General features: G+C 37.4%; 1 protein-coding gene across 1 annotated transcript; it reads left to right on the top strand.

Moving 5' to 3' along the window:
• The first annotated feature begins 16,682 nt into the window (after positions 1-16,682).
• Positions 16,683-27,150, top strand: LOC131145610 (uncharacterized). Its single transcript, XM_058094784.1, has 3 exons — positions 16,683-16,906; positions 17,031-17,119; positions 26,799-27,150. Exons 1-3 carry the CDS (start codon positions 16,871-16,873, stop codon positions 26,950-26,952), a joined length of 279 nt encoding a protein of 92 aa, XP_057950767.1. The 5' UTR covers positions 16,683-16,870; the 3' UTR covers positions 26,953-27,150.
• Positions 27,151-28,000: the final 850 nt, after the last annotated feature.

The raw sequence follows: 28,000 nt of genomic DNA, 5'->3' as shown, positions 1-28,000 counted from the left end.
ACCAACATATCTTTTTATCACATATATCATTCTTTCACTAAAAACACATCATTATCTCATATTTTTGTCATATCACTGTAAAAATATATCTGTAAGACATATGTCATCATTTCCCAGTAAAAATGTGTCTATGTTTCACATTTCATCAATTCTGTATAAAAAATTTTGATTTAATCATATCATAATCTCATTTCAATCATATTCCCAATATAAAGCAAACATTTCATATTTCCTCATGCAACACAATTTTTCACCATATATTCATAATATACTAATCATCGTGACATTTTCACATATTTATTCAACCAGTAATTTTCCAAAATAACTGTTATAATTTATATCCCTTACTTGACTTACTGAGAGGCCTGCTAAAATACCCAATCCTATGCCCGCAACATTCAAAACTCAAAACCCTGAAAATTACATTTCCCCCAAATCAATCAATTTAATTCCCAGAATAATAATTATTTTAATATTTCCTAGGCCCACACACTCCCAATACTAATTCAACTTTAAATATAATTAACAGATATAATTTCATTATCTTACCCTAGCCTTGAAGTGGTGTTTAGGAAACCCAAATTAAAAATCTACTCGGATTAAAATGACGAGGATCAGAGCTAGGACCCCATGGTGGTGTCCAATCATCGATTTGGTTAAAAATTTAAGGAGAAATTGAGGAGAGAGTGAGAGGTTACCTTCTCACAGGAATGGTGCTTGTAAGAACCCGAACTGTGATATAGGGAATTAATTAATTGAGAGAGGAGGTAAATTGGTAATTAAGCAACCTTCGTCGACGAAGCCAGAGTTTGTCGATGAAGCTATAATTCGTCGATGAAGCCAGAGTTCATCGACGGAGTCTTTGTAGTTCTCAACGACGAAGTGCAGAGTCTCCTCGACGAGGAGAAGCTGAGGGGTTTCGGAAAAACCAAAAATCTCAAGCTCGTTGATGAGGACGCCATTCATCAATGAGGAGTGGCCGAGTCAAATGCCTATAAATAGCTGTTTTTATTACTTTTCAGCTAAGAAATCATAAAATCTCTCTTTATCTCTCTAGAGACTCAACCTACTCTCTATCTCTCTAGATTTCTACGTCATACGTTGTGAGAATCACTGATCTAACGTTACCACGAGGATTAGGGAAGGATTCTCTAAAAATTCTATGGATCAGATCGTCATTTCGGGTATTCTCGGGTTTTGGTTTGAAATTGAGGTAAGGCTCGATTTTCAAATTTGATCTGATAGTTGTGTAGAGAATAAGTTTGTGAGCATATTCTGTATTGTGGTATGTAGGTTTTGGAACTCGGTTCGCTGTTTAGGGGCCTTGGAGTTTGGGATTTGTCATTTGGGGAAATCTAACGGGTAAAATTGTGGGTTTTTCATGTAACATTTTTTGGGAAAAGGGGGTATTGGGCTGAAATCCTTGGTTTTGTTGGAAAACCTTTGATATGCTGTGTTATGTATTGTGATAGGGATGGTCGTGCCTTGACTTTATTAAACTGTATACGTTTGGAAAATCATGATTTATAGATTACAAAATGGGTGTGGTTTGTTTGGTTATATAAGCATGCATGGTTGTGTTTTGATGAAATGTAATAGGAACTAGGTTCTAAGTTGTTCTAGGTACTAAAAGAGTGTCCGACTCTATATCCGAGGGCATATGTTTATTGCCTACCATGTTGGTAAGAGTGTCTGGCTCTATATCTGAGGGCGTGAGCCTTACCGGCTGATCACCGAAGGGTGTGGATCCACCAGTTTGTACTGGTATGATGCCATGGGAGCTTGGGGTTTGCCATTTGCCGGGGACGTCGTGTATCGCAGGCTGGTTATGGGCCGATGCCTGATATCGCGGGCTGGCTTCGTGCCAAAGGGTGTGACGACATCGGGTTACTTAATCATGTGTGCGTGTGTGTATGCACTATTGTGTGAAAGTACTGCAATTGCATTTAGATGTGTATGTTTTGTTCTCATGATAATACTCAAATGCCACACACAGATATAACCTATATCTGCCTTACTAAGAGGTGTCTCACCCCTGCTGTACGTACATATTTTCAGGTTCTTCGAGTAACCGAAACTAGCATCCTGGTGTTGGGAGCGTAGTGGTCGGTATACTGCGAGAGATACTTGGGTAAGTACTAGGACTGTATTGGGTGTCTTTTGGTGGATTTGGTTGACACCAGAGTTTGTATTGTATTTTATGGAATTTGACTCCTTTGTATAGACTCTGGTATGGTACAGATTGTGTATAGAAAGACTTATCTTCCGCTGCGTTCTTGTTGTGTATGTGGATATGTATAGGGTGCCTGGGAACCCACAGGGTCGGACCCTTATTCATTGTATTGTATCTTAATGCTTGTATGATACAGGGACAAGATAAGTTACTCTTTCACCCTCGGGTCCAATTATTGGGTTCGAGGCGTGACAGCTTGGTATCAGAGCTAACCAGGTTGTTAGGTCTTATAGACTTGGTTTGGCATAGCTGTGTGTACATGCCAAAGCATAGGAGGTTGGACATGGGTAGAGTTGGTTGAGGATTTTTTTGTTGCTAGACCAGGACTCATCGCCGGTGTTTTGTGTTTTTCCTGAAATGATAATTTCCGTAAAATCATGGCAAACCATTGATGACTTTCGTGCCGGTGTGATAGGACAGACCTAGACATGACAGGTGGTAGTTAACATGATTTGTGTAGATAATTGTGTTAACTGTACGTGTTGTATGAGTATTAATAAGATTCCTATTATGTTTCAGAATGGAGCCCAAGGATAATGACTTGGTAAGTAGCTCCGAGGAGACAACGAGTGATGAGTCTCCTTCTGTGCCTCGAGGGCTGACGAGGCAGGTCCTGTGGGAGATCGGGCGGAGTGTTAGGAGACGCGAACGCTCTCCTATGTCTGCAGGGTGCACCATTGAGAGGTTCACACGCATGCAACCTCCGACATTCTCAGGGGGACACGTCTCTATGCTAGCAGAGGTCTGGGTCGAGAAGATTGAGAGGATTTTAGAGGTTCTACATTGCATGGACAGGCAGAGAATCCTCTATGCTACCTTCTAGTTGTCAAGGGAGGCAGGACATTGGTGGACTGCAGTGAATCTGCTGGAGAAACAGAGGGCAAGTTCTGTGGAGATTACTTGGAGCCGTTTCAAAAAGGTGTTCTTTGATAGATACTTCTCGACTTCCGTACGTGACGCTAAGACGGATGAGTGTCCCGCTCTAACTCAAGGGAGTATGTCGGTACAGGGGTACGCTTTCAGATCCGTGAGTTCTCAATTTTGGTAGTTAAAGTCATTGTGATTGAGATTAGTATCCGATAAGACGAGGCGGATTAGGAGCCGAAGAAGAGGCCAGTACCTTATGGTTCTCAGTCTGGATCTCGTCAGGGATCGGGGAAGAAGAGGTATAGGGGCTTGGGTTATCGACAGAATATCGAGCATCAGGGTTCTTAGATGAACCAGGTGGGTGATCGTTGTACCAGGTGCCGCAGATGGCATAGCGGTGAGTGCCAGCTGTTTGGGGGTAACTGCTACAACTGTGGCCAATCAGGTCACATGGCTCAAGATTGTCATGCACCGAAGAGGGGTATGCCTTCATCGAGTCAGAATTTGGGAAATAATCGGGTATCCCGAGGAACCCACCAGATGAAAACAGCTCTAGCAAGGGTGTATTCGCTTACTCCAATGAATGCTGAGCGTGTGGGGAATGTGGTGACAGGTACTATGGTGTTGCTTTTAAATAAAGCTATGGTTTTATTTGATTTAGGTGCAACCCACTCCTTTATATCTATTAATTTTGTGATACTGTGTGGGGTGGAAGGATTGTCTGTAGCCACACCATCTGGGAGTATATCATTCTGTAGAAGGATGTTGGAGGACTGCCCAATGGTAATCCAGGGGAAGTTGCTACCAGAAAACCTTGTGGTATACGACATGTCAGGGTTTGATGTTATATTAGGAATAGATTGGTTATTCTCCAGTTATGCTGTGATTGACTGTCATAGGAAGGTGGTAGTGGTCAAACCTCCTGGGGGGTAGGAGTACAAGTTTGTGGGATCGTGTGTGCGTTTGGCCCCATAGATTCTATCGGCATTGCAAACGAGGAGGTTACTCTTAGATGGATGTCAGGGGTACCTAGCTTGTGTGAAGGAACTACAGCGGAATGAATTGAGACTCGTGGATATTTGGGTAGTCAGCGAGTTCCCAGATGTGTTTCCGGATGATTTACCCGATTTACCTCCGGACCGTGAGGTGGAGTTCATGATAGAATTGCTGCCTGAGAAGGCACTGATCTCTAAAGCTCCGTACTAGATGACTCCAGCAGAATTTTGGAAGTTGAAGGAGTAGTTATAGGAATTACTAAACAGGGGTTTCATTCAACCTAGTGTTTCACCCTGGGGAGCTCCAGTACTGTTTGTGAAGAAGAAGGACGGGTCGATGCGTATATGCATTGATTACCATGAGATTAACAAGATAACTGTGAAAAATTGTTATCCTTTGCCACATATAGAAGATCTCTTTGACCAGCTGCAGGGTACGCAGGTCTTTTCAAAGATTGACCTATGGTCAGGATATCATCAAGTGAGGGTTAGATCTGAGGATGTAGCAAAAACTGTTTTCTGTACCAGATACGGCCACTACGAGTTCTTGGTCATGCCTTTTGGGTTGACGAATGCTCCGGCAGTGTTCACGGATCTTATGAACAGGGTTTTCCATGAGTACCTGGACTGGTTTGTGGTGGTGTTTATTGATAATATTATGGTATACTCGAGGAGTGCGGAAGAGCATGAGAACCATTTGAAGTTAGTATTAAAGATTTTGCGGGAGAAGAAGTTGTATGCTAAACTGAAGAAGTGTGCATTCTTAGGCCATGTAGTGATTGGTGATGGTAAATCAGTTGATCCTAGTAAGATCGAAGTTGTGGTCAACTGGGTGAGGCCAAAGAGTGTGCAGGAGGTTTGGAGTTTTCTAGGACTGGAGGGTTATTATCGTCGATTCGTGGAAGGGTTTTCTAAGTTGTCTGGGCTTCTGACTTGATTTGCCAGGAAGGGGGTAAAGTTTGAGTGGACCAGTGATTGTGAGCAGTGTTTTCAGGAGTTGAAGCATCGACTAGTTACTGCTCTAGTGTTAACCATTCCTTCTAGGGATGGCGGTCTTGTGATATATAGAGACGTGTCTCTGAAAGGTTTGGGTTGCATGCTTATGTAGCAGGGTAAGGTAATAGCTTATGCTTCTTTGCAACTGAAGGATTATAAGAAGAATTACCCTACGCATGATCTGGAATTGGTTGCTGTTGTATATGCATTGAAAATCTGGCAACACTATTTATATGGTGTGCAATGCGAGATTTTCACTAATCACAAGAGCCTCAGGTACTTCTTCATGCAGAATGAGCTAAACATGAGGCAGAGATGGTGGCTAGAGTTGATTAAGGACTACGATTGCACTATCAGTTATTACCCGGAAATAGCTAATGTGGTAGCCGATGCGTTAAGTCGAAAGTCGAATCATGTGGCAATATCTGTAGTTGTGGCTCAACATCACATCAGACAGAATCTGGAGAGCTCAGATATAGAAGTGCGTGGTGATCATCAGGTTTTCCTTGCTAGTTTGATGGTTCAGCCGACTTTGTTTGAGCGTATAAAAGCCACGCAAGCTGGTGATGCGGAGTTGTTAAAGGTTGTGGGAAAGGTACAATAGGGATTGGCTTCAGAGCTTAACATCTCAGAGGGAGGTGTGTTGAGGTTTGGGACCAGGTTATGTGTTCCGAACGACGATGACATCAGAAGGACGATTTTGGAGGAAGCGCATTGCTCTTGGTATACAGTACATCTGGGTAGTATGAAGATGTATCGAGATATGCGCGAGACCTTCTGGTGGAGTGGAATAAAGAGGCAGATTGCTCAGTTTGTGGAACAGTGTTTGACGTGTCAGCAGGTGAATGTTGAACATCAGAGGCCGGCAGGGCCGTTACAGCCCTTAGCCATTTCAAAATGAAAATGGGAGCATATTTCCATGGATTTTGTGACCGGATTGCAGCCAACGCTACACTGGCAAAATGCTATTTGGGTAATTATGGATAGGTTGACAAAATTTGCTCACTTCTTACCGATGAAGGTTAGTTACCCTTTGAGTAGGTTAGCATATGTGTACGTGCATGACATAGTTAGAATGCACGGGGTACCGGTGTCCATTGTGTCAGATTCAGACCTAAGGTTTACTTCTCGATTCTGGATGAGCTTGTAGGAAGCATAGGGGGCGAGGCTTACTTTTAGTACAACGTTCCACCCCCAAACTGATGGATAGTTAGAGAGGACGATACAGATCTTGGAGGATATGTTGCGGGCTTGTGTGTTAGATTTCGGTGGTAGCTGGATACATTTTATGCCATTGGTAGAGTTCGCTTATAACAACAACTTCTAGGCTAGTATCGGGATGGCACCGTTTGAGGCTTTATATGGTTGAAGGTGTCGATCTCCTTTGTATTGGAGTGAGGTTGGTGAACATCAAGTGTTAGGACCTGAACTTGTGCGGCAGGCATCTGAGAAGGTAGGTTTGATACGAGAAAGGATTAAATCAGTTCAAAGTCAGCAGAAGAGCTACGCAGATGTTCGCCACCATGAGTTAGAGTTCGAGATGAGAGGTAAGGTATTTCTGAGGATCACTCCGATGAAAGGGGTGATGAGATTTGAAAAGAAAGGCAAGTTGAGCCCAAGGTATATCGGACCATTCGAGGTTCTTGAGTGAGTGGGTCTGGTAGCATACATGATTGCACTACCCTCAGCACTCTCGAGGATCCATGATGTGTTTCACGTATCCATGTTGAGGAGGTACGTACTGGATACTTTACATGTTATTAGCTACGAGGATTTGGAAATTGGGGATATTTTAGCGTATGAGGAGATACCTATTCAGATTCTAAACCATAAAGTTTAGAAGCTACGTACCAAGAACATACCATTAGTAAATGTATTGTGGCGGAATCACGAGGTGGAGGAAGCTTTTTGGGAACTGGAAGCGAAAATACACAAGAAGCATCCACAGTTGTTTTGAATTATGTACATTACCCTACTTGGTATTGGGATAGGTGGTTAGTCTTGGGGAGTGTGTGTATTTGTGAACTCCTGAGACGGTTTATGTATGTAACCACGACATTCCTCCTCTATAAGTGAGGGTATGTATATGTAGTGATGGAGCTACGTTGTAGTAGTCGCTGGTTTTCTTTCTAAAGTCGAGTGTGTATGAATGAATTCAGGAATGAGAGATTGCAAATTTCAAGGACAAAATTTTTGTAAGGTGGGGGGGTTGTAAGAACCCGAACTATGATATAGGAAATTAATTAATTGAGAGAGGGATAAATTGGTAATTGAGCAACCTTCGTCGACGAAGTCAGAGTTCGTCGATGAAGTCTTTGTAGTTCTCGGCGACGAAGTGTAGAGTCTTGTCGATGAGGAGAAGCCGAGGGGTTTTGGAAAAACCAAAAATCTCAGGCTCGTTGACGAGGACGCCATTCGTCGACGAGGAGTGGCTGAGTCAAAGGCCTATAAATAGTTGTTTTTATTACTTCTCAGTTAAAAAATCATAAAATCTCTCTCTATCTCTCTAAAAACTCAACCTACTCTCTATCTCTCTAGATTTCTGTGTCATACATTGTGAGAATCGCTGATCCGACGTTACCACGAGTATCAGGGAAGGATTCTCTACAAATTCTATGGATCAGATCATCGTTTCGGGTATTCTCAGGTTTTGGCTTGAAATTGAGGTAAGACTCGGTTTTCAATTCTAATCTGGTAGTTGTGTAGAGAATAGGTTTGTGAGCATATTCTGTATTGTGGTATGTAGGCTTTGGAATTCAGTTTGCTATTTAGGGGCCTTGGAGTTCTGGATTTGTCACTTGGGGAAAGGTAAGGGGATTTAGTTTATGTTGGTTATTTTTGAAATCGGACTCGATGGAACTATGATTCACGCTCCTGTGTGTGTTTAGGTTACTCATTTGGGGAAATCTAACCGGTAAAATTGTGGGTTTTTCATGTAACAATTTTTGGGAAAAGTGGGTACTGGGCTGAAATCCCTGGTTTTGTTGGAAAACCTTTGATATGTTGTGTTATGTATTGTGATAGGGATGGTCGTGCCTTGACTTTATTAAACTGTACATGTTTGGAAAATCATGATATATAAATTACCAAATGGGTGTGGTTTGTTTGGTTATATAAGCATGCATGGTTGTGTTTTGATGAAATGCAATAGGAACTGGGTTCCAAGTACTGAAAGAGTGTCTGGCTCTATATTTGAGGGCGTGTGTTTATCGCTTGCCACGTTGGCAAGAGTGTTCGGCTCTATATCTGAGGGCATGAGCCTTATCGGCTGATCATCGAACGGTGTGGATCAACCAATTTGTACCGCTACAATGCCATGGGAGCCTGGGGTTCGTCATATGCCGGGGACGCTGTGTATCGCAGGTCGGCTACGGGCCGACGCCGTATATTGCGGGCCAACTTCGGGCCAAAGGGTGTGATGACACCGGGTTACTTGACCATGTGTGTTTGTGTGTATGCACTGTTGTGTGAAAGTACTGGAATTACATTTAACTGTGTATGTTTTGCTGTCATGATAACACTCAAATGCCACACACCGATATAACATGTATCTACCTTACTGAGAGGCGTCTCACCCCTGCTGTACGTACATATTTCCAAGTCCTTCGCGTAATCGGAACTAGCGTCCTAGTGTTGGGAGCGTAGTGGTTGGTGTATTGCGATAGGTACTTGGGTAAGTACTAGGACTGTACTGGGTGGTCTTTTGGTGGATTTGGCTGACACTCAGGTTTGTATTGTATTTTGTGGAGTTTGAGTCCTTTGTATAGACTCTGGTATGGTACAGATTGTGTATAGAAAGACTTATCTTCCTCTGTGTTCTTGTTATGTATGTGGATATGTATAGGGTGTCTGGGAACGCCACGGGGTCGGACCCTCATTCATTATACTATATCTTGATTCTTGTATGATACAAGGACAGGTTAGGTTACTTTTTCACCCTCAGGTCCAATTATTGGGTTCGGGACGTGACAATGCCTACGTCACTCTTACGACAAATTCACTTCGGTTAAAATGTCTGTGGCGGAAAATGGAACCTAGGGGTATCTTTCGTTTTTCGATCTACGCTTGTTTGGCTGAGAAAATCAAGGAGAGAGAGAGAAATAGAGAGGACGAGGAGAGAGACGCTGTGTGTGTGTGTGAGAGAGAGAGAGAAATCTCTCTGTAAATTAGCTTCCTAAAGGATCGTGAGATCCTTTAGGATTGATATATATAAAATATATATTATTATAATATTATATTATTATATTATATTATATTATTAAATTAATAATAATATTTTATTTAATTAATTTAAATTTAAATTTTAATAATAATAATAATTTTTTTTTACACTCCCAAACATATCATTTTCTAGGGCGTTACACCTTGCCTCAAGCAATTCGCTGTGAGGATTTTCCTTACTCTCTTCGCTCAATAGGTGGAGTTCCCTCTCTCTGTTCAGTAGGTGGAGACCCTTCTCTTACAAGAACACTCCTCTTGTTAGGCAACAATTTTATCCTCGAATTGTCAAGTTACAAAACAAATAACAGTAGATTTTCATACAATCAAAGTTCTCTTTCAAAATAGCGAATTTGTACAATATCAAATCACTATAAACTCTCAACAATAAATTTGCTATGAAACACAACAAATAATCTAGGGTTTTCTGGTTTGGAAGATGTATAAATCAAAAGTAAAAAACCAGAAATCAGTTTAGAAAAGGGGATTTGCGCACAACAATTTTTCCAAGAAGAAATCAAGGTATATGCAAGCTATGTTCTCACCCTAATAAGTAACTTTATATAGTTAAGGTAGAAATCTTACCTTTTGCCCAAGTTTTGGAAACCATATTTTGTAAAAATAGGAAAGAAATTGAGCTATTCGCAACTTATATCGTGAACTTCAGTCGTTTGAACTAATAGTTTAGTCGCCTGAACCAATTAAAAACATATGCTTTTGAATAGGCAGTAGTTCTTCAGTCGCCTGAACTCTAAGTTTAGTCGCCTAATCTTGTTCGGGTGACTGAATGTGTTCAGGTGACTGAACTATCATTCAATCACCTGTACCAATACTGTTGACCTGATTGGTCACACCCACTTTTGATTATAACAAATACTCTTGGTACTAATGGTTGTACTTAGAATCGCATGCAGGTTCACCTTATGCGCGCTTCAGGACTAAAAGACTTACCATGATGGCGTGTGGTGTTCGTGCCGATGAATGAAGAATCTTGTCCTGCATTTGTATTTATTATTCAGTTTCTTCATTCTGGGATGTAATTTTATTATGGACTGTACACTCATATGGTTTGTAATAATTTGCATTATGCATGATAGGTAGGTATGCTCAAATCGACCTTAGTTGGACTTTAGGTACCTACACGGACCAAAGAAAGACCTTAGGGAACACCCTTCGGTCGATCGACATCGGATTTTTTCGATGTCTTCCAAATTGGACCCCAAGTGACCTTAGGACAAACACATTTTCACATACACTTGTTAGGCACTTGAATAGGGCTTGTATGCTTCAATACGAGATCAAAATGCACACTTGGTGCACTTTCGGTTGATCGAACCAGGCAGTTTATTCTGCCCTGGTCGACCGAACCAGGCCTGGGTCAACAGTTGACCAAGGCCCTGGTTGACCGAACCAGAATAGTTCAAAAAGCCCCGGTCGACCGAAACCCTCTCTGGTCAACACTTTGACCACCTAGTCGACCGAAACCTCCCTGGGTCAAAAGTTTGACCATCTGGTCGACCGACCCTTTTTGTACTCTAACTACTTGGTCGACCGGAAGGTCCTCGGGAGAAATCCCAGCGGTCTAGTCGACTAAACTAGCCAGTTCAAATTGGCCTGGTCGACCAAACCTCGAAAAATAAAGAAATCACCCTCTCCTGGTCGACCGAGCTTTTAGTTCAAAAGTCCCCTGGTCGACCGAACCATATGAGACTTGGTCGACCAAAACATTTCTGGTCGACTGGACCTCTCTGATTGCCCTGATTTTTACCGCGGTTAAACATATTTTAAACAGGGTTAATTATTTTAAAATGATTTAAACTTTCCTAATAATGCCCAATAGGTCCCCAACGGTCAAAAATACCTCCTTGCCTATATATACCCATTCATTTATCATTATTAGAGAGGATTAGCAAACTTGATTAGGGCAAAATTCTCTCAACTCTCAAAATCCTATATTAGCCAAATACTTCTTGTAAACACTCATATACTCTTCAATCTTGATTTCTCTAAGCATTGTGAGTATTTCTATAAGGCTATAGTGCGTAATCTCTCTAACTAATACTCTCTTTTGGTATAAAGTTTGATTGATTTTATTTGAGAGTATAGCCTAAAGTTCTTCCACGGATTTCATTTGATAAATCTTGTGTGGGAAGACTTTGAGGGTTGTGGTTCTTGTATTGTTTTTGCAAGATACCTAAGCCTAAATTTTGTGTGCAAAAATCCTTTTGCGAAAAGCTAGTCTTTCAAACAACTCCATTGTTCTTTAGACATTGAAATATTGTATTGAGTTTATTTGATCTATCTTGCTTAGCATATTTGAAACCCTAATCTGATTTTGTGATATTTGAATATTGTGTTTCAAATCTTGCTTAGATACACACTCTAGATCTTGATTGATTATCATACTTGATTGAGTGTTTAGCACACATTAGAGCACTGAGCATATCTACATATCATTCGTGCTTGCATTATTGATTGAGCCGTATTGGTGCACACATCTGCTTTTCCAGAAGCATATTTTCGTGTACAAATTTTATACACATTTGTTGTATTTCCAGGCACGGGCCTGAAGAAGGAGACTAGCCCTGGAATAGTCCCGGATTGGCTTAGACCCGGTTAGGAAAGCTAGGTGCGTCGTCTTGTTAAGGCGTGTAGGTTGAGGTCAGCCCCGCTAATTGACCTGGTTAAGGTTGAGGTCAGCCCTGTGTTAATTTGACGTGGTTGTAAACGGTGCCGCTCCACCCTTAAGTGAACTATTAGTGGAATCCTCTGGTTTGCGAGCTAGAGGCGGGGACGTGGGCACAGTTGGCCGAACCCCGATAACATATCGTGCGTGTTCTTTATATTTTCACAATTTATTTACTGCACGTGTATGTTATATTGTGAATGATTAGGTTTACATTTGTATAGGCAGACCCTAGGTTTAGTAATACTACTTATTTGGTTTAACCTAGGCGATAAATTTTAAATACCCAATTCACCCCCCCTTCTTGGGATTGCACCAAAGCTAACAAACACTATCTGGTCTTTTAACATTGACAGTAACCATTCAGTTGACTGAGCATAATCCTCAAGTGTATGAACAAATCAGTTGTTGTATCTTGGGGAAGACAAGTTTTGAGGAGTTTTGCTACACTGGTTCATGGGTTAAGCCAAAAATTGCAGAAAGCTTAAATCTCCTTAAAGATAGCAAGATATCCGTGCCTTAACCTGTTTGTGAATCATGTTTATATTTATATTTTTATTTGTGTTTAAGTTTAATATTTTTATTTTATTTTTATTTTATATTAATATTCCTAACACAAATTTATAAGTTAAAGAAGAAAAAATACGGAGGAGCTATGGATCCAAATAAACAACTTTTGGGAAATTTTGTTCATAAGAAATGCTAAGATGTTTTTCTTCTAAAAATGAAAATAGAATCTATTTCAAAGTTCCCGTCCAAATTACACTACTTGACCCATGATATGAAAAGAAAAAAAAAATCTATCATTTCAGGGAATAATGCTTAAGCATGGTTCCAAAAAACTCAGTTTTACTTTTCCCTACTACTTTCTTGTAGCAAAATGCAACTCAAAGCAATCAATAAACGCAGAATGCAAGAAAGTCACTGAACTACAAAGTAAATCACCCATTAGAATCATATATTGCCTATCCTTAACTATAGGACTAATGGCAGGGGATCTGCAGTGGGTTGCTTGATAGTATAAGCTCGGGTTCAATTCATGACCCGCTGAGCAAAAACCTAAATTTACCTTCTGCGTTGGTTGTGGGGCCAGACAGCGTGGGCGAGGGATTTGTCTGAGTACCTCGTGATGTCACCAGTGATTATATATCATGTAACTGGATGAGCTAAGGGCGCCAGGACACTCGATGTAACAAAAAAAAAGATACCCTCATTGCAATATTTTGCTGTACATGTACTCTATTTTTCTACTACATTTGTGAACAACTTCATGTCCAACACATGTGCCCTCTATTGCTCTTCATATGCTTTTCAATTTATTTCAATTTCTTTATTCATGCTACTAATGATACTGTAACTTTATTTTATTTTTTCTCCGTCCGTGTTGGCAAGTGTAAAAAGTCCCCGTGACATGTACATAGCCATGCTTGTTTGGGTTAGAGATTATATTGAGGTGTGCTCAAGCCTATAATCAAAGCCCAAGCTTAACTTGGAGGCATTTTTAAGCGGAGTCTTAGCAAACAATCTATGCTAATCCAACCTCACTATATTAGCATGAATTTGGGTCCTACTAATAAATACATATAATATAGTGAATTGCATATTTGATATTTTATTTCACAAGTTTCAGGTCAATCTTTATCCTAACCTGTCTTTCTTTTCAAAGTAATATTTCAATTAAATATTTTTTCTTTGTAGCAACCAAAAATCCCAAGAAATTTTTATTTATTTTTAATTAGTGTAGTTATTTCTTAGTGTTTTATAACATTTTCCTTTAGTAGCATGCCCCATTAAAAGAAACAACATAATATAATTTTTCTCTCAAGGTTGCTATCCAAAGGTGTTGACATTCTATCATATGCCTCCTAAAGGAAATAATACACTGAAGTTAGTTTAAGCATATCAACTCCTCATCTTATGAAAGTTAATCTAGTAACTTATAAAAGAGAACTCAAAGAACTACACAAGAACTCTAATTGGGATATTGCTACAGTGCATCTCTAAGCTAATTTGTAAGTGGGTATTTGCAAAAAAACATGACATTAGATTCGAATTGGCCCTTTTTTTTTTCCTTGTCATTGAAATTGTGTTAATATGCACAAAATTTGAAAAACACAATGTGCCATAAATTAAAACAATTGAAATGAAGCCGCATCTATTTCATTAAAAAGGCAATTATTTGCTTATGATTAGAACTATGGCCAAAACTGGATGTTCAATCAAAGTTGATAATTGATTTTTAGCTGGGAAACCATTAAATAAACAAAATAGAATAGAAAATATAGTTTAGCGTGTATGATAATTTTTTTTGTTTCAAATAAAGTTTGTGTTTGTCCCTTCTTTTGCAAAAACTACAAAATAAGGGGTTCTGAAAAACTCTACACTGTACTTATCTATACTATACATTAAAATTGAACCTTATCTATACTATATATGAAAATTGAACCTTGGTGGGACATGTGTTGCCACCAAGTTTTTTTCACCTGATTTTGCCTCCCCCCCCCCTCCCCACAAAATTCTTTTATTTTTTTTCCTTTTCCCCCCCTCTCTCTCTTGATTTCTAAACCCATAAATTAAACCCAATGCTGACACGTGACATTGAGTTTCTTTTTTTTGCTTCTATCTTTTACATTATACCAAAGTTGTACAATTAGAAACTCAATATGGTTATATTCTTTTCATCATATCGAAGGTTATGTTATTTTTTGCTCTTTTTTAGGCTTCTTCTCATTCTTCTTTGAAACCTACAGTAGAGATAGAGGTATTTGACCCTCAAAAGGGATTGAGATTTTAGATCCTCCAGAAATCTCTTTTCTTAATACCCTTATTCCCCCTTCATCCGAAGATGCTGTAACTTGGGCTCATCATGCTATACTTGCAGGGAAGAAAAAACGAACAGTTTACGCTTTAGTAGCTACCGTTTCATTGGCTCTATTATGCTGCTTTTCAAGGAATGAAATATTATCAAGCACCCTTCACTATTTCAAATCACTAGAGGGGAACCCACGCGGGCCTCACTTTTCTTAAAAAAATCATTTTTTTTTCTAGAGCCCCGCATGTGTCATTGGGGTTTTTTTTTTTTGCTTGTCTTTTACAACATAGGCCCCACTATTTTTAAATATATATATATTTTGGCAGATGTGGGGCCCATATAGGCCCCACAATTTTTTTAACCTTTCTTGTGTCTTTTCCCCTCCTTTATTTCTCAACAAGGTTTTTTTTTTTTAGTAATTTTAAATTTATTTTTTAAACTTTTTCTTTTTCCTTTGATCCCACACGGCCCACTAAATTTCTCTTTCTGATTCCATTAAACCTATAAAATTAAAATACAAACTTACAACTAAATTAAGAGATTCAAAAAGAGTACAAGCAAATGAATTTAATGTTACAGTAGGGTATTATTTCCAATGGGCATAGAGTAAAAACATGTAGTAAAGACACTTTTTCCAATTTTACATACAAATAATAAAGGTAGGTCACACTTTCCCAAATGATTTCAATTTTATAATTCCAATTGTAGTCTTTTAAATCAATTCCAACAAAAAAAAAAAAAAAAATTAACAAATAAAATTGGGGAGCAGAACAGAGATTTGGGCATAAAAGATATTGCAGGATATAAAAATGCAAATGACAGCAGGGAGCAGATTTAAAATATAATTAATTTTTAAGAAAAAAAAGAAAAGGAAAAACAAATAGCTAAAAAAATTAAACTATGTATCGTTACCTCTCTAGATTAATAGTGTTATGGTTTGTTTTTTTAATTTGACAAGATGACTTTTGGATGAATTTTGAGAAAATTTAGGGAAAAAAAAATTAGACCATTTGAGTTTCTGCTCTCTTTATATTATATTTATCAATATCATAATATTTTTCTATCAAAATTTTGGATAATAAAAATATTTTGTAATGCATTAACATCTCCCCAATTAGGCCATTCTCCATTTTAATTCTTCAATTTAAATGCTTTGCAATGAATTTGTTACTAATTTTTCAACTCATTTTTAAAGGTATACATTATTTAATTTTATTTTGAAGTAATCAAATTATTTATTTTTTAATGACATTTATAGATATACCTTGCAATTAATGTGAGGAAATTATGAAAGAAAAGAGTGTTCTAATTTGAATATACATTTAAAAAGAAGAGTCAATGTGTTTGTAAAGTACGAATTTTTAGTATTTGAATTTGTCTGGATTTCTAGATTTAGACAAAACACAGTACGGAACTAAATTAAATTTCTTTCTTATCCATATATAGTCAAATCAAAATTTCAAAATTCATGCTCTTGCAGGTAAAAGTATTTATTCTCTATTTCCAAGGTTTGATTATTGAAACATGCATATTATATAACCTAAAAGTTAAATTTTTTTTTAAAAATTTTAAATTTTTATTTTTTAGTTATGTTGGGTGTCCTGGGATCATTGGGTGACACCCCCGTCTTTCAGACTAGTCCCACGCCTGCACGCATGGTGCCCTTCGCACGTGTAGGGGTAAATCACAGATATGCACTTGAAATGACAGGATTCGAACCCCCGTTCCACCGTCAAGTGGCCCTCGATCATCCGTCTTTACCACCCGAGCATATGCGCGGGACAATTTTTTAACATTTTTACTGTGTGTAACTTGGATCGTTTTTTTTTTTTTTTTTGCTTTTATTAATTTTTTAAGTGTCATTTCCAGCAAAAAAGGATTGTTAGTTATTGGGTTGCCCTGCAGTCGCGGGCATTTCACTAGTTTATAAATTTTGCGCCGTGTGAAGCCCTAACCAGATCAGATTCAGGTCGATCGATTTGGCTAGTACTCCCCGTCTGCGTTCTCTGTCAAGCTCTCCCCATCTTCCCTCTCTTCGATACCTTCTGTCTTGCCGTTCTTCAATGGCTTCCTCTGTTAATCGATGGCTGAGGCCTGAGGTAGCTCTCTCCCCCCCTCTCTCTCTCTCTCTCTCTCTCTCTCTCTTGAAGGGGAAAAATCTCATCTTATGCTAGCTGTTGTCTACATCTGTATGGATCTAATGGGTATACAATACACTTGTAGGCTTACCCTCTCTTTGCGGCCGTCGGTGTTGCTGTTGGCATCTGCGGAATGCAACTGGTCCGCAATATTTGCATCAACCCTGAAGTCAGGTCTCTCTCTCTCTCTGATACGCGGACACGCACACATCCGCCGTTCGCTCCTATGCGGACGTTTATGCTTTCTTTGATTCCTTCTTCCCTTTTTACTGCCCCCCCCCCCCCCCCCCTTTTTTTATATGCTTTCATTTTAGAAATCTGGATGCACTTGGGTTGTACCAATTATTTGGTTTCAAACTATCTGCTAAACCCTTGTTACTTTATAAGATCCATGATCTCCCAGTTTGTTAACTGTTGTGAAGTAGGCTCCATTTGCTTGCATGAGTTTGATGTGATTTGGAATTCAAAGTCTCTTCGTTTCTTCTTTTTTATTTAATTGTGGAATTTCTTTGAGTTAAACTAAATATACCTGGATAGACTCTATAATTTGTGTGCTTTACAACCAAACAGATTTGAGGTTTATTAAATTTGAATTCAATTTATAGAATGTGAGCAACAAACAGTGTGTATTGTTTTAGGAATTGACCTCAGATTTGTTTCATTTAATACCAAGGTACGTTGGAAATAACTTTAATCCATAAATCTAATAAACCAAGATCATCATGTTATTCAATTAAGAAAAATTAAACGTGGAATAAATACCCAGATCCATACTAAATGCAGAATAAATACTTGGATCCATAGATGTGTCTGATTTGATTGTCCAACAACCTTTTGTGGAGAGTTTTGATCTTTCATAGTCAAATCCCCTAAATGCCTCATTTGTGTTATTCTCTTTAGATGGGGAAAAGAAAGAACGTGAAACTGTTTCTAATCTGACTTTGGGACCATAACCCTATTAGGTTTTCCTTATATATTAGGTTATTTTAGAAGCCCATTAGTCCTAAATTAACTTAGTATTGAGTTTCTACACATTGCAAAGTCCATACCCAATAGATGTTAAAATAGTCTAGTAACATAATTGCTTTTAAATATGCGAGCCCACAATAGGAAATTAAAATTTCATAGCAATGTCCCACTTGGGCGACACATAAACATCGGAAACAATTATATTACCCAAACTTTAAGTGAACACAATATGACTATTATCATTATAATATCTCCTTAATTCAATATTGTTCATCTTATATACTAGTATGAGATCAAAGTAGCATTCGTTATACTCATATTCGTAACTAAACTCATCAATGGTCACCACACTAATACACGCAATGGCATAGATCGAATATGGGTGTGTAGCATGGTAATATGCATGATCCTTAACCTTAACATGCATATCCCAACTGGTCCTACCTTATTCCTTATGAGATCAACCTTAGTTCCTTAGTCCTTAGCTCTTCCAAAAGGAAGATAACATTCAGAGTCATAAATGCATAAAAGTACATTCCTTTGTTACTTTATTTCTGCAGAAAATAAAACCAAATGCAAACTCCGTCTAAACCGCAACATTGTCAAACAAGACGACTCCTATACAAGCGGTGTGCTCATGAAACACCTTGGGCGGTAAACCCTTGGTGAGTGGATCTGCAACCATGGAGTTTGTCCCAATATGTTATATTGACACTTGACAACTCTAAACCCTTTCCTTAACCACCAGAAACTTGATGTCAATATGCTTTGACTTGATGGAGTTTCTGTTGTTGTTTGAATACAACACTGCATAATTATTGTCACAATAGATCTTGAGCGGTTTTTCAACCCTGTCCAAGATATGCAGCCCTGTGACAAAATGTCGCAACCAAATTCCTTGATTAAATGCCTCGTAGCATGCTATAAATTATGTTGCTATGGTTGAAGGAGCTATGAGAGTCTACTTAACACTCTTCTAGGAAATAGCACCTTTAGCTAGTAGATATATATAGCTCGAAGTGGATCTCTTGCTATCTTGCATCCAGCGAAATCATAATCAGAATACTTAATGATCTCAAGTTGATATGATTTCCTGTGGGTAAGCATGTAGTCTTTTGTTCTCTGAAGATACCTCATAACCCTTTTGGCTACCTTCCAATGATCCAATTCTGGGTTACTCAAATATCTGCCTAAAATTCCAACTATGTACGCCAAATCCGGACGCGTACATACCTGAGCATACATAAGACTCCCTACAGCTGATGCATAAGGAATCTTCTGCATTTCCTTCTTTTCAACCTTAGTCTTGGGGCATTGACTAAGACTGAACCTTTCTCCCTTAGCCGTGGGTGTATCTCCTGGGTGACAGTCTTTCATGCCAAATTTAGCAAGTACCCTTTCGATATAGCTCTTTTGTGATAGTCCAAGTATACCTCGAGAATGATCTCGATGTATCTGAATTCCTAATACAGAAGAGGCATCCCCAAGATCTTTTATCTTAGAATTTTTAGTCAGAAATCTCTTGCTTTCGTACAATAAGCCTATATCACTACTCGCCATCAATATGTCATCGACATACAAAACCAGGAATATAACCATACTCCCACTGACCTTATGGTGTACACAATCATCAACCGAATTTACCTTAAAATTATTCGAGATGATTACTTGATGAAACTTATGATACCATTGACAGGAAGCCTGCTTGAGCCCATAGATAGATTTCTTTAATTTGCAGACTATATTTTTTAGATTTCTAGAAATAAAATTTTCAGGCTGCACCATATAAATCGTTTCATCAATGTCACCATTGAGAAACACCGTCTTTACATTCATCTGATGAAGCTCTAAGTCCAAATGAGCCATCAATGCCATTATAATTCTAAAAGAGTCTTTCAATGAAACCAGAGAGAAAGTCTCTTTATAGTCAATGCCTTCCTTTTGAGTGAATCCCTTAGCAATTAGACGTGTCTTATATCTCTCAATATTACCCCTTGAATCCCTCTTGGTCTTAAATAACCATTTGCAACCAATGGGCTTCACACCTTCGAATGTTATTTGCTTTCATGGAATTCATCTCATCATTCATGGCATCAATCCACTTCTAAGAATTAGAACTTTTTTTGACTTAATGGAAGTTGATTGGATCATCTTCCATCACACTTATGTCAAACTCATGTTCTTGGAAAAGGATAATATAATCATCTGAAATCGTACTTCTCCTTTCTCTAGTGGATCTCCTTAATGGCATCACTTCTTGAGGTTGTTAAGTTTGCTCTTCTAGAACAATATCCTCATTTTTTGGTAGGGAGTACAATGATATTGTCTTGTATTGTTTCTTGAACAGATCCAATAGCAATACTAGGAAGAGAAATAAATTCCTCCTCAAAGACAATATCCCTAACCTTATCTCCCCCCGCAAACTCAACTTCCTTAAAAAACCTGGCGTTTCTCGTCTCAAAGAAGGTTCTTGTAGAGGAATCATAAAATTTATAACCCCTTGACCTTTCAACGTACCCAACAAAGTAGCAGCTAATTGTCCTTAGGTTCAATTTCTTTTTGTTAGGCCTATAAGGTTCGGCCTCAGCCGGACAACCCCAAATGTGTAAATTCCTAATACTTGGCTTTTTTCCAGTCTAAAGTTCATAAGGAGTTTTAGCTATTGCCTTGCTTGACACCCTATTTAGTATATATGCTGCAATCTTTAGTGCTTCTCCCTAGAGAGATTCCGATAAAGAAGAATGACTAATCATACTTCTTACCATTTCCTTAAGCGTCCTTTTTTGTCTCTCAGCAACACCATTCATGCTAGGTTTCCCTGGCATGGTGTATCGTGGGACGATACCACATTCCTCTAGGAATTTAGTGAATGGTCCTAGATGTTGTTCTCCTGATCCATCATATCTACCATAGTATTCACCACCACAGTTAGATTTGACAGCCTTAATTTTTTGGCCTAGCTGGTTCTTAACTTCGGCTTTGAAAGCCTTGAACATGTCTAGAGATTGTGACTTCTCATGTATCAAATAGAGGTACCCATAATGCGAGTACTCGTCTATGAACGTGATAAAATACTGTTGTCCATTCCAAGAAGCCGTATATATCAGTATGTGTTAGTTTTAAGACACCCAAGCCTCTATTAGCACCTAAATTTTTTGTTTGTCAGTTTCCCCTTATTACATTTCACACCAAATTATAAAGTCCGTTAAGTTAAGGGGTCCTAGGATTCTTTTTGACACAAGCATTTCCATTCTCTGTTTAGAGATATGTCCTAACCACTTGTGCTATAAGGTGACGGAATCTTCCTCAATTACTTTGTGTTTAGTACCTCGTGAACTAATATGCAATGACTCATTATTAGAGGCAATGGTATCTAACATATATAAATTGTCAACAAAAGATCATGTTACAATCATATTTGAATATTGGAAAAAATAAAATTTATTATTTCCAAAAGAACAAGAATAACCAAATTTGTCCAATACAGAAATTGAAACCAAATTCTGTCTAAAGGACGGTACCACATATGTCTCTTCCAAATCCAAAATACAATCGGATTTAAATAACAATCTAAATGTCCTAATTGCCTCAATCTCAACTTTATTGTCGTCGCCCCGTAGATGAATCTTTCAGCATCAATCGTCATTCGGCTTCTTAGGCAGTCTTGCATTGACACACTTATGTGAGTAGTAGCACCCGAATCTACCCACCAAGTATGTTAAGGTACTATAGTCAAATTAACTTCAAAACAAACTAATGTTAGAAGCATACCTTTCTTTTCCCGCCAAGCGGCGTAATCGGGACAATCCCTCTTGAGGTGTCCTCCCTTCCTGCAGAACTAGCAGCCAAATTCTTGGTCTGATTTTTTTTGTAGTTTTCTTTGGTATGTCCCAACTGCAGCATCCTTATCCTTCTACCTTTTGTTATCCTTAGAGGAAGTTGCTAAGTGAGCACTTTCTGTCGTCTCTCGTTTAATCCTTTCCTCTTCTTGCACACAATGAGCAATGAGCTCATTCAAAAGTCCACTTATCCTTTTGAGTGTTATAACTCACAGTGAACTGATTGTATTGTGTAGAGGAAGGAAAATCAACACTAAGTGCACAAGCAAGTTATCAGACAGCTCTAACTTTAGTGCCTTTAGCTTTGAAACGATGTTAGATATTTCCATAATGTATTCTTTGATATTACCTTTTCCTTTATACCTCATTGAAACAAGACTAGCCAAAAGGTTGCTTGTTTTAGCCTTTTCGTTTTTAGCTAAACGTTTCTCCTCAAGGAATACTTTAGCATCATCCTTATCGGACATTGTGCCCCCGAATGCTTCTGGAACAAAGTGTTTCATGATCATTAGGCTCATGCGATTGAAACGCTCTCACCTCTCCAAATCCCTTTTCATATCAGAGGTACTTGTATCCGTAAAGGCGGGAGGTCGTTCTGTCCGTAACGCAAGATCCAGATCCATACAGCCTAGAACAATCATGACGTTCTCTTTCCAATTCTTAAAGTTGGAGCCATTATGCACCGAAATGGAATTTATGTTGGCAGAAATCGTAGTAGCAGATGCAGTAACTGAATATAGAACAAAACCAAACAACATGCTCAGTCATAATATACAAGTCATATTATATTCCTAAATCAGTTCCATTTATACATAACAGGTATATTAACAAATAAAAGTGGACCCCATCTAAAGATACCTAGTAAAACATTAATATTCTATTGTTGGACATAAATATTAACATGTTAGTGGTATTGTTCATGCAGTGATCAAATACTTACAATAAGTCATGTCAAACAACAAGCCTTTCTTTGGACCGACTTATTATTCACATGGATAACCTAACAATTGTAACGTTATTTATCACCCCAAGTATCCAAGTTGTTTGGTCTAGCAATGACCTTCCTTTGGGCTGATCATTACTCGCACAAACAACACACATACGTCCCTAATGTTTCAATATAAATGCATTTACATAATAGAGATTACTTTGGCAACTTATTACTTCAATATACTAATACTAAAACACTAGACATACACAAATTACCTTAGAAAGAAAAACCTAATAACCCTGGCACTAATTTAATTTGCATATTTCATCATACTTAAGAAGCAAACTACTGAAAGCAATAAATGTCTAACAATGCATTAGATTCAACCTAGGAAAACAGAAGGCCAGCTGCCTGTCACTTACACGTGTTTGTCCTAAAACTTACACGTACATCCCTCAAACATGAAGTAAAATCAGAGAAACTTCTATTCACAGGTCCTGGGGCACCAAGCGTCACCTACCCCCACCAATAAAAGAATTCCGCATATCTTTTTAATTCAGTAGCTGTGTTCACACAAAATTTATCTTAAATTTTTTTTTAAGTAGCTTGAATTCTCAAATAAGCTTCATTCCCCACCTGATATAACAAAAGACAAAAGAGAAAGCTACATGACACCCCCACCCCCCCCCCCCAAAAAAAAAAAAACAGTCGAGTTGAAGATCCGAATCACCATTTTTCACTCGCAGTCTTCTCCCTCTCTCCCTCGTTTTGCCATTTGCTGTCTACCTCGACGAGAGGGAGAGACATCTTTCCGAGCATTAGGGTCGCAACAAGTTGGGGAAAGGAAACTTTTTATTTATTTATTGGAATTACTTCAAATTGTTCCCAAACTTAAATTAGGGCTAGAAAACTTGATTTTAAGCATGGCGAATAAAATTCCTTTAACCCTAAAACATGTTGATTCATAAAATCATGCAACAACACATTAAATCTGGGTTTTCTTTAAACTTTATCATGCTAAACCTAGATCTAGGATTTTAATACAATCAATAGCATTTGTAGATTAGATCATGCACAATTTCTTAATCAACAACATGATTAGACTCCGATACCACTTGTTGGAAATAACTTTAATCCATAAATCTAATAACTCAAGATCATCATGTTATTCAATTAAGAAAAACTAAACGTGAAATAAATACCTGGATTCATACTAAACGTGGAATAAATACTTGGATCCATAGATGTGTCTGATTTGATTGTCCAACAACCTTTAGCGGAGAGTTTTGATATTCCACAGTCAAATCCCCTAAGTGCCTCACTTGTGTTCTTCTCTTTGGATGGGGAAAAAAAAGAACGTGAAACTGTTTCTGATCTGACTTGGGGACCATAGCCCTATTAGGTTATTTTAGAAGTCCATCAAAATCCTAAATTAACTTAGTATTGGGTTTCTACACATTGCAAAGCCCATACCCAATAGATGTTAAAATAGCTTAGTAACATAATTGCTTTTAAATATGTGAGCCCACAATAGGAAATTAAAATTTCCTAACAAGGTCTTGTTTCCTTAAAATTACAGAGCATTAACTTGTTTGATTTGTCAGGTTGTTTTTGGATGTGCTGTTGAAATTGAGTAACCTATTGCATTATACATTGCATTCCTTGCCGTAAAGCCATCACATTGAATGGAGTCATCTGGAAAAATAATTTACATTCACCTTATAGATGATATTATAAAGTTTGAACCATTGTCATTTCAAGAAAGATTTTTAAAATCCCTTCATATCGTATCTGCTTTAAGGGATCCCATTTCAAATGCAACTGAACTCTTAACATTTAAGCATTCCAAACCACAATAATCAAATCATGAATCAGAAAACCCATTTTTTGAATCATGAATCAAATCAGATTGTCAATCACTAGATTCAGTATCAACATCAAGAATATCTTTAAAAAGATAAATAATTTACTAAATATGACTTTTCAAATTCTAGAATGAAGAAAATTGCATAATAAAATTTGTACAATGATATGGTCAAGATTCAATAAACTAACATTGAGTTTCTTCCAAATCACAATCCAAATTCAAGGTTTGAAATCTATGCTCCCAAACACTTCCTTAAGGCACTTGTTAGCATAGCTATTTTAAGAAATATTCTTCATCTATTGTTGGCAAAATTACCACATTCAAGGTGAACAATTGTCTTAACTAGTAGTGTATCCTAAAATGCTTCCTGAGAAAATGTATTTTGGATTCTTGTTTTGGCAAAATCCTTTGAAGTGAGCCAAAACAAAGAAAGCTGTGTCATGAAAATAGTCATATAATAACTAGCTTGGTTACTGAAGTGGAAAAATTCTGCCTAAATGGTTTAGGTAGGAAATGTGCATTTTGCGCCTCACATAATTGTCAAAGTTGTACCATTCTTGATTTGAATTGCACAATATCATTTCATTCATTGGCATAATAATTTGAATATGCTATTTCTCTCCAAAAAAATTGAATATGGTAGAAAAATGAATGTTAACCTTGAATCAATTGTTCTCGATTCAAATCTGTTGGTTCATGATTCAAATTTATGATTTATGATTCAGTGCAGAGTTGTTCAACAAGAACCAAGTAGTCTGAGTAGTTGACATCAAACTTTTTAAAATATATATAGTTTTGATTGGTAAAATTTGAATCCTTGGGGTTTCATTCCTGTCAAAGCTAACTATTTTTAAAACCTCATGAGTTCTCAATTTTATTGCAAAAAGGCTTTTAAACCTTTTCCTTGGGCTTCTAGATTTGAAAGAAAATTCAGCAGTTAGATTGAAAAATCCCATTCTATTTGTTTGATTCTATTCAAGAATAGTTTATTTGAAGCTAGAAATATTTGCACTTGCATATGAAGGTTCTTTTTCAAAGTTTTGACATTTCAAAGGCTTTTCATTTCATTCATTGGTATAAAAATTTGAATATGGTTGATGAATCAAAATAATCAATGTTGGCCGTGAATCATATGATTCTTGATTCAAATCTTTTGGTTCGTTATTTAAATTCATGATTTTTGATTCAGTGAGGAGTCATTCAACTAAATTCTCAAATCTGCCATCAAATTTTTTTTATTTAAATAATAGTTTGATTGGTAAAATTTGAAGCTTGGATCCCCCATATCCCACCCCAACTCTGTACTATCAGAGCCAATCTTTGGGGGTTCCTTCTGGCCATATCTGACCATTTAAAACCTAAAAAATTCTCCCTTTTATTGCAAAAAGGCCTTCAACATTTTCCTAGGGCTTCTAGAATTGAAAGGAAAAACAGTGTGTAGATTGAAAATCCCAGTCTCATTTGTTTGATTCTCTTCAAGAATAGTTTATTTGAAAGCTAGAAATGTTTGAGATGCATATGAAGGTTTTTCAAAGTTCTGATATTTCAAAGACTTTTCATTTTCACTTTTTAAACTTTAACGACAAATAATGTAATTTCATATATACACAGATGTCTTAGGCACATGGTTATTCATTGTTCATCAATATACTACATTTTTATGTATTTTGTTTTTGTATTCATGTAGCTCTTGATTCGATTGTTGATTCTCAGTTCACAAATTTCAGATTCCACTTCGCAGTTTGAATTCAATTTGATTACTATGATCTAAATGAAGCAAATGAATGGCTGTACACTGCACATTATCTATTGTGGCTTTTTCCCTAGGAATTTATGGTGGTTATGCTTGAGGTTTTCTAGTATTCTCATGCACAAATCTATTTATTACCATGAAACAGAATATGGAATGAATGGAGGAGTTGCAGAATGGTTGCCTAAAATTAACCTAGACACACAATGATATTAACTTGCTAGTGGAAAATTAAAACAAATAATTGCAGTGGCTATGTGTTTCTTTGTTTTTACTTCTCATTTTAATGTGAAATTGATACATGATATGGTTGTTGATCTTCTCTATATTGATGAAGAAATTGTAATGATGAACTTTAGACTGGAGATTATGGTCCCTGTCCCTCCAATGTGAGGGAATAGGTCTGCAACAATTTGTTTTCTAGCACTAATTTGATTTGAACTGTTGGGGTTCCCCTGGCACTAATTTGTTTTCTTCTCCTTTGCCCCTTGAGCCAGGGTGAGCAAGGAAGCCAGGGCTGCGGGAGTGCTGGACAATTTTGCAGAGGGAGAGAAGTATGCTGAGCATTTCTTGAGGAAATATGTCCGCAACAAGAGCCCAGAGATCATGCCATCCATCAACAGCTTCTTTGCAGACCCAGAACAAAGCTAAATACTTTTGCATGGGCATTTTTTTAAGCAGTCATCTTAATGGTTGAGATACTTTTGCCCACCATTCTTGTTTTGGTTGCCATTGTGGTTGAAGATTACATTGATTTGCTTTCTTTCTCATGAGGTTGAGCTGGGGAAAAAAGTAAAAATAAAAACTTTTCATGGATAATAATATAAATTTGAAATGGATTTGTTTCGACTTTGAGAGGATTGACTGAGCAATCATGTGACAAGAAAATTGCAATTATTTGATGGATATTTTTTAGGTTACAAGTGATGCATGAGAAAGAAAATACAATAAGTACAACAGTGTTTGTGGATTTTATTTAAATAAAAATTTTACAATAGGCTTTAACATGTGTACCTTGTTTGAGAATAGAAACCTTAAATTTGATCTGTCATATGGGATTAATTTTGTTGTATTAACAATTAATTCTGTACATAATTTTTTAAATTATTATCATTAAAATAAGATGAATAGGTGAAATTTAAAGTACATTTTAAATGAAATATTTTCACAATTTTTTTAAAAAATGGAACAAGTAATAGAAGTCATTGTAGAAAGTAGTTTTTTTTTTATAAGTTTTTAATTTTTATGTACAATAAAATTGTTATTTAGAAATTATGCATAAGTTGATTTTCATCTCTTAAAATATGGTAATGTCGATTGAACATACCTTTATTGGCATCTCTTTAGCCCTCTTATGATGAAGAATGGTCCTAGCATCCAAAGAGATTTTTTTTTCTACCATTAGAAGCTATAGTTTCTTCCTAAATTCCCTTGTTTAAATCCCTTTGTTATAAAAGTCAGTTGCATGATACATGCTTGAACTAACCTATAAGTATTTGTTATACTTAATATACCTCGTTCCATCTATATCAAATTGTTAGAAATTTAATGAAGAAATCTTTACTTAAAAAATAACCTTATGCTAATATAGACGGATAAAGTTCTTTATGGTTGAGATCATTTAAAAGCAAAAAACAAAAAAAAGTAGGTATCGAAAAAGATTGATGCTTGACGGAGTTGATGATCTCACTTTATGTTG

The sequence above is a fragment of the Malania oleifera genome, chromosome 13, assembly GCF_029873635.1.
Source record: "Malania oleifera isolate guangnan ecotype guangnan chromosome 13, ASM2987363v1, whole genome shotgun sequence".
NCBI classification, from domain to species: domain Eukaryota; kingdom Viridiplantae; phylum Streptophyta; class Magnoliopsida; order Santalales; family Ximeniaceae; genus Malania; species Malania oleifera.
This window is presented reverse-complemented; position numbering and strand designations above follow the sequence as displayed.

Excerpts from the sequence above, each read along its gene's own strand:
- LOC131145610 (XM_058094784.1), top strand. The coding sequence starts at position 16,871 with ATGGCTTCCTCTGTTAATCGATGGCTGAGGCCTGAG. Across the intron at positions 16,907-17,030 it reads ATCGATGGCTGAGGCCTGAG|GCTTACCCTCTCTTTGCGGC; the intron begins GTAGCTCTCTCC and ends ATACACTTGTAG. Across the intron at positions 17,120-26,798 it reads TGCATCAACCCTGAAGTCAG|GGTGAGCAAGGAAGCCAGGG; the intron begins GTCTCTCTCTCT and ends CCCTTGAGCCAG.